The 12,021-nt window shown below is 37.5% G+C and overlaps 1 protein-coding gene across 1 annotated transcript in view; it reads left to right on the top strand.

Annotated features, from left to right (window-relative positions):
- Window positions 1–12,021, top strand: part of SPTBN5 (spectrin beta, non-erythrocytic 5) — a 135,743-nt gene that overhangs the window by 107,826 nt on the left and 15,896 nt on the right. The window contains exons 45-54 of the mRNA XM_072427640.1: window positions 508–696; window positions 844–921; window positions 2,736–2,891; window positions 4,755–4,967; window positions 5,434–5,633; window positions 6,211–6,415; window positions 7,091–7,285; window positions 8,277–8,432; window positions 9,323–9,540; window positions 10,121–10,310. Of these exons, the coding sequence (XP_072283741.1) occupies window positions 508–696; window positions 844–921; window positions 2,736–2,891; window positions 4,755–4,967; window positions 5,434–5,633; window positions 6,211–6,415; window positions 7,091–7,285; window positions 8,277–8,432; window positions 9,323–9,540; window positions 10,121–10,310 (1,800 nt within the window). The remainder of the gene's footprint in view (window positions 1–507; window positions 697–843; window positions 922–2,735; window positions 2,892–4,754; window positions 4,968–5,433; window positions 5,634–6,210; window positions 6,416–7,090; window positions 7,286–8,276; window positions 8,433–9,322; window positions 9,541–10,120; window positions 10,311–12,021) is intronic.

Raw genomic sequence — 12,021 nt, 5'->3', positions numbered from 1 at the left:
CTAGCTGCTGTATTCGGGCAGACCAAGCAGTGTGATAAGAAGTAATTTTTCCAGTTAGTGCTATACTGCTCCCACATGAATGCACTGTGCATTGAAACATGTACTGTGTCAGCTATATTCAGTGTGCAGGTCTGGGCATCTTTTTTGGCAAAACAGGTCCATCAGACCTATTTCTATGTCGGCATTTGTGCTATGATCCTATTCATCCTATTGGGGATGTCATGGTGACCATCAGTGGTCTAGAAAAGCATGGTCAGTAACTGAGCACAGAAAAGCCAATGCTTTGTCTCTGCCACTGCCACTATAGCCATAGGCTTACTATGTTCGGGTCGGGCCAAAGGGTGTGTAAAAGATTGGGGCACACATTGGTCTTGGGTGTTAAAGTCACCTTGAGTACAAAAGATTTTATCCCAACAATGATTGTACTAATGTTTATTGCAGTCTTGCATGTGCAGTAGGTATCTCGACAGACTACGTGCTATTTCACATAATGTTTTTTTCCCCCAGGCAGAGATAGAGGCACGCACAGAAAGAGTTACTGCAGTGAAGACGTCCGGACAGAAGCTGAGCAATTCTGGCCATTATGCAGTTGATGAAATACGGCTTTCACTTTCCAATATGGAAGATGCCTGGGATGCACTGATTAAATGCTGGAAAGGACAGAACCTTAAGTTGTGTGAGGCTCGTGACCTGCAGGTAGTTTTTTGTTGAATTCAACTGTACTTGTATTTTTATTATTAGGTTCGAGTGTTGAGCATTTCTTGTAATTTACTCATCTTGGTATTTGCCATAATCATATTTTTATTCATGTATATGTTTCTCTTTTTTTCTTATTTTTTGCAGAACTTTCTCAGTATTGTTGATCAAAGTGAGAGTTGGCTGAACAGTAAAGAGGCATTTCTAGCCAATGAAGATCTAGGGGTAAGTGGAGCCAAATCATTGGACTTGTTTCGGGCAACAAGTAAAACCAGTGAGAAAACCTATTAAGTTGAATGGTACATAATACGTACAGATTTAGCAATGCTGTCTCTGTGTTGCTTGGAAGGGCTACATCTTGTTGTCAGAACATTCTGTTTGTAGACCCTTCCCTCTTATCTGCCGTTTGTGAGAAAGGCTGCAGTGGGACAAAGCCCCTTAAATTAGGTAAACTGAGTACAATAACTTAATATAATACCAATATGCTCGAGCATGAAATTAAACTCCTTCATTTTGATGGTCCACTTAATGGCTAAAAAGAAAGAGAAAGTCTGGTGTTTAGCTATAAGGATCATGTGTCTCCCTTACCCCATTTTCTCTTGCATGACAATGCTGTTAGTTGGCAGTTGGCTGCTCAGAAAGCTGCTCTTTGACTTTGGGATGGGTGCTGAATTCTTAGCTGTGTATTATAAAAGTGTATGGGGGGTCAGAATATCAACCCATCCTAGTTTATGTTGGATCATGCTACCCTATCTCCGAAGATGGCTATGGATCCAAGATGAACATAGGATGGGTTTAGGTTCTGATGATTCCATTCTGGTTCCAGGTCAATAACTCTTTTGCAGTATAACAACTGATCTTATATTTTTAGAAATAGGATACCAATTTTATTTGTTATTTATGTATAAGCTAGAAAGTTGAACTCTACCAAATGGCTAAATCCATAGATAAAGTACCTATATGACATTGTTCTTGCACACCACACAACCTTGTCTCCTAGGACAGAAGATCTGATTTTCCTCTGCTAATATTCAACAACGCTTACAGGTCTTGTCCCTCCCCTAGCCTGTAATTGGTCAGTGAAATAAAAACTAATAGACTGATGAGCTCATTTCTTTCTTAACCTTCCCTTTTCTCCTATTGGTTTGTTGTACTGCAAAACAACTAAATGGGTTCTTTTCTGCTTCTTCCTCCTCTAATACCAGGTCAAATTCAGATATTCACAGCTTGATTTAAACAATGCAGCTAAGAATTTATTAATGTTTACAGAGAGGGTATATTTATAAAACCTGATAGATCGGATACATAATGATATACATTCTAGTTATTAAAAAAAAACTCCTATTTAAAATTTGGAGAACAGGTATATTTCATTTTTATGATGATATTTCATCATAGTGGGGATTGACTCATTCTTAGTCTGGTTCAGAGGTATTATAAAAAATTGTTGGTTAAGATATTAGTAGCAGACTAGTTCTCCCACATGTTCTGTTATTTCACTTGAAGGTTTCTTCATTACAGCCAAGATAAATAATGAATCTGAAATTGTGGCTGGGGATTCATTTTTTTTAAAGAACAAGTAAAGCCGCAGTTTGACATTTGCATGAGTTTTGTAATAAACCTGTGGCAGTCATATAATAAATAACTTCAGAGTTCACTTATTAAAATGCAATGCCAAGCTAAACTGTCAAGTCTGTATCGGGGTGAATTGAGTGCAGTATATGATTACACTCAGTTCCCGACACTGAGTTCAGCATATGAAAGTCCCGGAAACTTGTTACCACCATCTTGCTCCCCATCCTAACTAGTAGGCTTACTTGATAAATCAGTGCAATAACATTTAGAATGGTGACAATAATCCAAAAATAGTCTTTTTGTCCATTGATGTAATTGTAATAAACTAAATATAGGTTTCTGCACTGAGTACATCCTTATTCCTTATGTTGCCTTATTGAGTACTCAATACATGACTGCCGAGCTCATGTAGAGAAGTACAGAGAATCATATGACATTCATGTAAATTGAGTCACATGCCATAGTTTTTAAATGTCTTTGATGGGGACTTTCCAAGGGCAGTTTTTTTCCGGGACATTGATGATGAGTTAGTATGGATCCAAGAGAAGATGCCTCTTGCCTCGTCCAAGGATTGTGGACATTCACTGACTACTGCACAAGTATTACTGGAGAAGCATCAGGTCTGTGAAAACATTAGAATTTGGGGATAGGAAAAATGTGATGCGGATGAGTGAATTTGAGAGTTTTTACTTCCCTGAAACTTTGACAAGAACTGGGAGATTTCTGCCAAATTTTGCTATTTGATTTCCAACAGTTTGATATCCCTTGCACTTGGGTCCAATGAACAGCACTGCTGAGGAAGCAAGGACACTGTTAATTGGAGTAGTGTGCAAGAGGAAGTGTCTGCTGGAGACCTGGACTACTGTACTGTGTGTTGAGCAGAGTTTTACAGGTCTCCATTATGCTGCTTGTAGAGAGAGTACTTACACCTTTCACTGCAGCAAATAAACAAAAATATTTATTACTGTGTATGCAGCCTAATTGCATCATAGTACAAAAAGAAGTAGGTTCATTGGGACTTTTGTGTACCAATACTTAAAAATGGCTTCTGAAAGTTATGGAATCACATTGCAACTTTTCATCTGTCGCAAACAGCCCTTTCTTAGCCCTTAAATAAAAATACGATATAAAGTATCAGTACACATCAACCATACACATGAGAGTTTGTGCTTTTGCTGATATCTGCTTTAGGTTACAATGTACTGCATAGTAGCACCTAACCTGGGAGAGGGAGAACATTCTATGGCCTTGCTGTCAGTTAACATAAAAAAAGCAGCTCACAGGAGATGAAGCAATATGAAGTTGTTTGCTCTTGGCACCTAAAAAATTGTATACATTATTATTAATTTATAGTAAAATATCATTTTTCTTCAAATTTATTTTGCATATGATTACAATACTTTTAACAAACTTTGCAAATTCAGTTTTTGATTTCTGTTCTAAGCACATATCTGTTTGTTCAACCGTGTCCTAACTGATTTGTGAATGAGAGAGTCAATCTTCATTATAACTTCTGTTCCTGAGCAGATTTTAATTTTCTAATGATGTGCAATATCTGCATTAGTAGACAAACCATATCAGAAATGTTACAAGTATCTTAGTGCAGACTAAGCAGAAAAAAGCAATACAACAATCACAAAAATGTATTGCATACATTTTTTTGACAGTTTTAGTAAACTTTTACAGTGGCTAAAGGTTAAAATAGAAATCTGTTTTAAAGACATCAAATGAAAAAATGGTTTGTAGCAAATACATGTGCTATATTTTATTTTATGAATAATGCTGGAGTTTTCCTTTAAAGCTGAACTCCAGGCAAAATTATTATATTTCAATATTCTCAAAGATTTTAAATATAAATTGTATGCCTAACGATATGAGAAGGACCCAGAAATTTCTACAAATAAATTGGGGGCAGATGTAAGACTAGTAACCTGGCACAAAAAAGCAGTGACCATTCTTTATTACCAGAAACTCTTTCACAGGCAAAGTATGTTGTTTTATACTGAACATATCTGTAAGAAATATACAAAAACGGCCAATAGTAAAGTAAGAATACATTTGCTTCTTGGATTTAGAACAGCCTTTCTCAACCTTTTTACCCCAGAGGAACCCTTTAAATTATTTTCAGGTCTCTGAGAAATTTACTCAAGCCAGTTTATTGTCAGGTATCAGTGAAATAAATACCCTTTAGTTGTGAGTTGGAAGAATGTTTCTCTACAATGGTGTGCTGAATGCCACCCATAAAGAAAGCTAAAATGATCTCTGGTCATTATGAATTCTTCTGGAGTAGTGTTGGCTACTAAGTACTATGCAGGCACCACAGCTCCGGGAAGCCCTAGGAACCTCTGGAGGAAACTTAGCGTTCCATGGATCCCTGGCGGAGAATGGCTATTTCTTTGGGTCAGAGTTCAGCTTCAACAGGTATTAAAATACAAAATGTGCATCCGTTTTTATTATCCTCCTTTCTTCTTCCCATACCACAGAATTTGGAAAACGAAATCAGCAGCCGCGAGGCTTTAACCAAAGCTGTGATGGGCACCGGGCGCAAACTGGTGAGAGCCAACCATTTTGCCAGCAAGGAGATTGATGATCGGCTTCATCAACTGGAAGTGGCTGTGGAAACATTGAAAGCAGAAGCTGAACGCAGGAGAACAAGACTGACAAGGGTCTGTGAAGCCCAGCAATTCCTTACAGAGGTAACATTACTTTTTGCAAATATGCTGTGTATTTTTCGGTGGAATGGGAAGATGTCTTGTCACCTGGTACTTTAGACAGGTATATATTTTCTGAGGATACCTTTCGAAAAGGGAAGTATACGTTTTATCAAAAGGAATGATGGCTTTAGACACAGGGTCTAATTTATTAAAGTTCTCCTTAGATTAAAGTTCTCCATAGACACTCATTGGTGGACCTGGGTGACCCAGCAAACCTGGAATGGATCTGGCCCAGGACTGAAAACATTTGCCAAATAGCAAATGATTTTTAAGAAATCTTTCTTCAGGTTTGGTGGATCATCCATTTTCATCTTTAATAGTCTTTCTTCTCCAGTCTTGGAGAAACTTAATAAATCAGACCATATTGATGATGATCATATGTGGTTTGCTAATGAGTTTCTGTCCTAACTAATATATTTATTTACATAACCACTTGTTCTCTTCTTAGCTTTTGGAGGCTGAGGCATGGATGGCAGAGCGAGGCTTCGTCATTAAATCCTCAGACAATGGAAAGAATGAGGAATCCACACAAGCTCTACTACGCAAATTAGACACCACCATCCGAGACCTGGAAGGTTTCTCTCCTAGGATTGAAAAACTAAAGGACACAGGCAGAAACCTACAAATTGAAAGTGACAACCCAGAAAGGTAAGAATAATAATCTACTGATGTAAATTCTCATCTGGCAACTACTAAACACTGTGGAGCCACCTGAAACACCATAAAGGGTTGAAGGCTGGAGAAGATAGACTATGAGAAAAAATGGGTGATCTGAACAAACCTGGAAAGGATCTGGTCCAGGATTAAAAACATTTAAACAATAATAGCTAACGTTGTTAAGAAATACATAACCGGTTTTTTTGGATCACCCAGGTTCCCTCTTAATAGTCTATCTGCTCCAGTCTTTAGAGCTTTAATAAATCATGGCCAAAGTATCTATATCCATAACTTTTATCACAAATGCTTACAATTCCATCAAATCCCTAAACTATTCCCTACAATACTGGGATGAGCCATGCAAATTCATTAATTTATATATCTTCTAACTATACAGCCAGAACCACTAATTAATTTATGGATATTACTCATCCCCAGCACTTTTTTTTCGAGAAAGGCTGGTGACTGTAAGGGTGTTGCATTTTTTCTATAATATTTATGTAGCAGGTTTAAGTAGAAATTTTAATGCATAACTTTTACTTTTGTGTACTACCAATTTCTCTTGTAGCTCTGCAGTCATCCCGAAGCTGCAATCAGTCCTGGAGGAATATCGCTCCCTGCTGGAGAAAGCAGAACAACGCAGGAGCCAGCTGCAGGAACAATATCAGCTCTTCCAGTATTTGAAGGAGGCAGGTCTCATAGAGGCATGGCTGGTCAGCAAGAAGACCATTGCTGAATCTGAGGACTTTGGTCAAGATCTGGAAGGGTATAAGGTAATCATATTGTCCAAGGTAATATGCATGGTACTGAACTACAGGCAGATATATATGAAAACAATGAATTCAACTATGTAGTCATTAAAAATGAAGGAAGCATATGCCCACATTTTCACATTGGATATAATATGGCAGAGTTATAATCCATCTTGTTATTGCCATTCTGTAATTCCCTATGCAGTAGCACTCAGATTGGAAAAGAGAGGGCCATTTTTAGAAGTTGGTCTCTAGCCATAGTATATATATGTAAAAAGAGAAAGTGCTGTACTCAGGAAAAGAGACCAGACTGATATCAGTGTGGTGCTTCCTCTTCAATATTCTGTCTGTATGTAGTGAGTTTTTGGCCAAACTGTGCTGCTCCTGGAGAAAAGGTCAGGGATAATGCTGTAAAAAGTAGAACACTAAGCTGTCTAAAGAAAACAAATCATTAGAGATTCGGGACAAATCAAAAGGGGTTCAGAGCAAATCATGGAGATTCATCAATGTGTTTGATGTGAATATTTAGAAATTAAATAGGTGAACCCTCTTTGTTTGAACACTCATCCAAAAAAGTGTTTTGAGGACATTTATGAGGAGGTGGCCTGTCCACGATCCCTGCATAGGGCCCATGGCTTACAGGTTGTGCCACTGTTGCCTTTCCTCATGTTAATTGAGCTGATTTCCTTTCATCAGATCCTTGAAAAAGAGTTTGAGAACTTTGTTAAGGAAGTAGAGACCCTGGGTAAGGGAAAAGTTGTGTCACTGAATGAACTAACATCAGGTCTGCTGAAAGAATCACACAGTCAGGCGGAAGAGATCAAGAAAAAGGCTGAAGAGGTGAATAGTACCTGGGACGCAGTGTGCCGAGAAATACAGAACAGAGCTAAGGTATGTGTCTTTGCTGTAACAAGATTTCCATCCTCATTGTAAGGATCATTAATATAAACTAATAATAAATACAGAATCCTTTTTGGAAGATTGCTGAATGGCAATGTATGTATATATATATTACCGTAAGGATATGCTAACATCCGGTCTATAATTATTGTTAAAAATCTTGAAGAGCACCTGTCCTAGACTATGCTTTTGAAATTATTTACATATTTAAACAAGCCTAAAATAAGTAATTTGTGACCTTTCTAGCTGCTTGCAATTTGCGAAATTTGAACGATCTTCAAATATATTAAAACATACACTTTGAAGTTTTAGTTGGTTTCCAACACCTTATAAAGTAGTGGAGAAAACTGTGATTCACTATTCAACTATTCATACAGCCAAAAGTATGTGAATCCTCCTGCAAATTATAGCATTTAGATTTTTCTCCTGAAGGGTACTGCCTATGCTAGAGCATACAAGGACATTTTAGACCATTGTATGCTAGCAATTTTTAGATAAACCCCCTTTTCTGTTCCAAAAAAACTGTTCCCATGTGCAAAAAGCCAACTTCATGACATGATGGGCTCTATTTATAAAGTGGGGAATCTGACATTCCCTCAAATATTCCCTGGCATATAATCAATTACTGTCATTAAAACACCTGGACCTGGAAGATTTTCCATCACAGAATGTTTAAGAGGATGTCCGATTCCATGTTATTTAAATAGAGTCCGGTTGGTTTGGTGTAGAGAAATTTGACCTCAACCCCATTGAACATCATTGGCAAGTTAGACCTTCATCCAACAACCCCCAACATCAGTACCTGACCTAACATTTTATTTTTCTTGGATGGTCACAAATACCCACAGAACACACTTTACAATAATGGGGGATGGTATGAGGGGTAAAGGGGCACTCCATGTCAGGTGTATACTTTTAGACAACTGTTGTGTCCAACAATGACCTAGACATGTTATGAAAAATATTTTTCCTTTTCATTCAGACATTGACAAAAGCTCACCAGGTCCATCAGTTCCATCATGATGTTGATGAATTGATATGCTGGATGCAGGAGAAGGAGGTTGCCGTGAATACAGATGATTATGGCTATGACTTGACTGGAGTGCAGACCCTGGTTAGCCAACATGAGGGAATTGAGGTGAGTGAGTGTGTGAATACTACAGTGTAAGTGTGTGGGCTTGAATTCCTGACCCTTGTGGTAGATACAGCAACTTCTGTACCTGCCTACTTCTATATATACAGCAATGTTTTTCTTCTGCACCCACTTCAACAACATAGTATAAAAGCAACCAAACAATGTACATAACTTTCCTTTTCGGCTGCACATCCCTTTAAATGCTGCTCCAAATCTGAGAAACCTTCACATAAAATCCAACACTTTTACTTTCCGCTGTGTGAATCTCATAGATCTCCACTGATTCCTCCAGCTGACCTCCATGCATTACAGGTTGCATTAGTGACCTGGAGGTCAGCATAAGGAACCAGGGAGAGGTGTGGAGGACCTATGAGATTGACACTCCTGGAAATTTTAATTTTCCTGTCGATTTTACATGAAAATTTCAGAATGGCATTTAGTGGCAAGGACAGCAGGAAAATTGACAATTGAGTAAGCTGAATATTTGTAATCCAGTTTTACAGATATTGCTTGATTGAAACATTTAGTAGGGCCAATTTACAGACTTACTCCAGCTAGTTTCTTGTTTACATCCTTTGATGTGTCTTTTTTCCTATATCAGTTAATATACGTTCAATAGGATGATACATGAAAATTATTTAAGCCTTGATGAACAATTGTATGGACTTGACAATCTGATTTTGATAAAAATTGCATTCACCTTGAGAAGACCTCCTTGCAAAAGTGTATGTAAGATGATTATATTCCAGATATGTGCCCATATTTTTTATATTGACTTGACATGTTTTGACTTTTTGAGTCACCAGATGATATGTTAGGTGATCATTTTACAACAACTTTGCAATTTTTTTTCAATCATTTTACATATCAAGTACTTATGTTGTATGTTATAGAGGGATCTGCAGGCCATTAAAAAAGAAATGGAGCGAGTCACCAAGCTTGGCCATCATGTCAGCCAAATTCACCCACCAGTTCAGAAGAATGTTTCAAACAGGCTGGAAGAGATGACAAAGTTCTGGGGGAATCTGGTGCAGAAATCCCAAGAAAGGAGAGAGAGACTAAATCAAGCAGAACAAGTTCAACGGTATTTCAGTGACTGCGGAGAGCTAATGTAAGTGTTCTGTGTTCATTCCAAGTCTATATTTCTTTCACTTTCTGCTCAAAAGATATATCAGAACCAATCTGCAATTTGGTATTTAAAAGAAATTTCCTTTAAAGTGGATCTATACTGAGGGGTGAATCAGTGGAATAAATCATCCAATGGGGAGAAATCATTGCTCTATTTAATAAGCTCCTAAACCAGATTTTTTAAAAATAAAACAACTTTAACATAAGCAGATATAGATTTAATGAAATATATATAAAAAAAACACATGCAAAATTATCTATCCATCTATCCACCTATCTTGACTCAAGCGTGTAACAAGCTCTATACCTTTTACTTGAGAAGACAGCGCCATCTCGTGATATGACTTGAATATAAACTGATATTATTTTTAATTGCATTTTTAGGTCAAAAGATTTTGCATCATTTTTGAGTATGTTTAGTAAATATCTTTTCTCATGCAGCCCACAGAAAACAGAGTAAATTACAAGTCACCTATACTTAGAACTGTTTTGTCACCCATCCCATATTAACCATGACAATAAAGATAATAATTTTTCCATGATCCTGTTTTTTTTCTCATCAGAGTCTGGGCAAGAGAGATGCATGCTTTGATAATATCAGAAGAACTGGCAAATGATGTGGCAGGTGCTGAATTACTAATTAAACGGCATGAGGAGTATAAGAGGGAGATTGACAAGCACTGGGTCAAATATGAAGAACTACAAAAAACAGGAAAGGCTTTCATGGAGAAGCATAAATTCATGGCAGTAGAGGTAAGCTTGTTGTGCCTTTTATGAATGTGTTATTTTGAAGTCTATATTTTAAATTGATCTAGTATATATCTCTTCTGCAAATGTCTTAATGTATAACAAAGTATGAACATTTCATTTACATACTTTTTGAGCAAACACTTTTAGTTGTTTATAGCAGGAAGGGTCATCCAGCTCCATTCCTTAAGGGCCAGGAGGTGCACACATTTTTAGTATTTCTGTGACAGGCTGCAGTAAATTTAATAAGATGTGGTTTATAAACGGTCATAAAATAAATGTTTTTTATGAAAGTATTGGCCGGTGAATGTCCCTCAAGGACTGGACCTGGACAGCCCCAATTTGTAGTATGCAAGCAAAAATGTGGCGAATTTGTTTTCAGCACAATACTGTAAAAAAACACCCTACCCTAAGCTTGATGAGTGCTAGTGAACTGAATCAACAAATAGCTTCTTACAGCTCTTTAAAATGTTATTTAATTAGTTTGTCCAGCTAAACATTTTCCCAAGGCATTAAGGCTGTAATTGCCTTAATTTTGCCTTCCTCTGGACCAACTAGACATAGTTGGTCAAGAGGAAGGCAAAAAAAACCTGGTACAATTTGCTTCAACAGGGGAAAAAAATCCTTCCTGATTCCATGAGGCAATTGGATGTTCCCTGGATTAACAGTATCTGTTATCTTTACTTTAAAGCCTTAATACCCAGTTATATTCTGTGCTTCTAGAAAAGCATCCAGCAATCTATAGTAGTTGCTGAAACTACTTCCTGAGGGAGGTGATTCCACATTTTCACAGACCTTAAAGACCTTATCCGAAGCTTAAACTTCTTTTCCTCCAGACGCAAAGAGTGCCCTCTTATTCTTTGTAATGATCTCAAAGTGAATAATTGGGAAGAGAGTTCTCTATATGGACCATTTATATATTTATACAGGGTGATCATATCCCCCCTTAAACGTCTTTTCTCAAGGGAAAATGGATTCAGTTCAGCTAATCTCTCCTCATAGCTGAGCTCCTCCATTTCTTTTATTAGTTTAGTTGCCCTTCTCTGCACTCTCTCCAATTCCACAATGTCCCTTTTGTGAACTGGTGCCCAAAACTGGACTGCATATTCTAGATGTGGTCTGACCAATGCTTTGTACAGGGACAGGATTATGTCTCCATCTCTGCAGTCTATTCCTCTTTTATTACAATAAAGTATTTTGCTAGCTTTTAATATTGCAGCTTGGCATTGCATGCTGTTATTAAGTCCATTATCTACCAGAACCCCCAGATCTTTTTCCATTCCTTACTCCCTAAATGTATTCCCCCTAGACAGTATGAAGCATGCATGTTGTTAGCCCCCAAGTCCATAACTTTACATCTATTTTGATAATAAATGAAATTTGCCACCTGGCTGCCCAATCAAATAGTACATCCAAACTTCGGTCTTTCTTGAAGTCATGCTGTCCATAACTTATAATATTATTTTCTAGCAGAAACTCCTCTATGTGATTTTTATAAAACTCTCTAGGACCTTTCCATCTATGGAGGTTAAACTAACCGGTCTATAGTTACCTGGTAATGACTTTGCTCCCTTTTCGAAGATAGGAACCACATTGGCCTTATGCCAATCCATTGTTACCATGCCACTAATTAGTGTCTCAAATATTAGAAATAATGGCTTTGAAATAATCGATCTCATTGGACACATGGATGTAATCCATCATGTCCAAGTGCTTT

The sequence above is a fragment of the Pyxicephalus adspersus genome, chromosome 12, assembly GCF_032062135.1.
Source record: "Pyxicephalus adspersus chromosome 12, UCB_Pads_2.0, whole genome shotgun sequence".
In the NCBI taxonomy this organism is placed as follows: Eukaryota; Metazoa; Chordata; class Amphibia; order Anura; family Pyxicephalidae; genus Pyxicephalus; species Pyxicephalus adspersus.
Note: the sequence above shows the minus strand (reverse complement) of the source record. Positions and strands in the feature narration are given on the sequence as shown.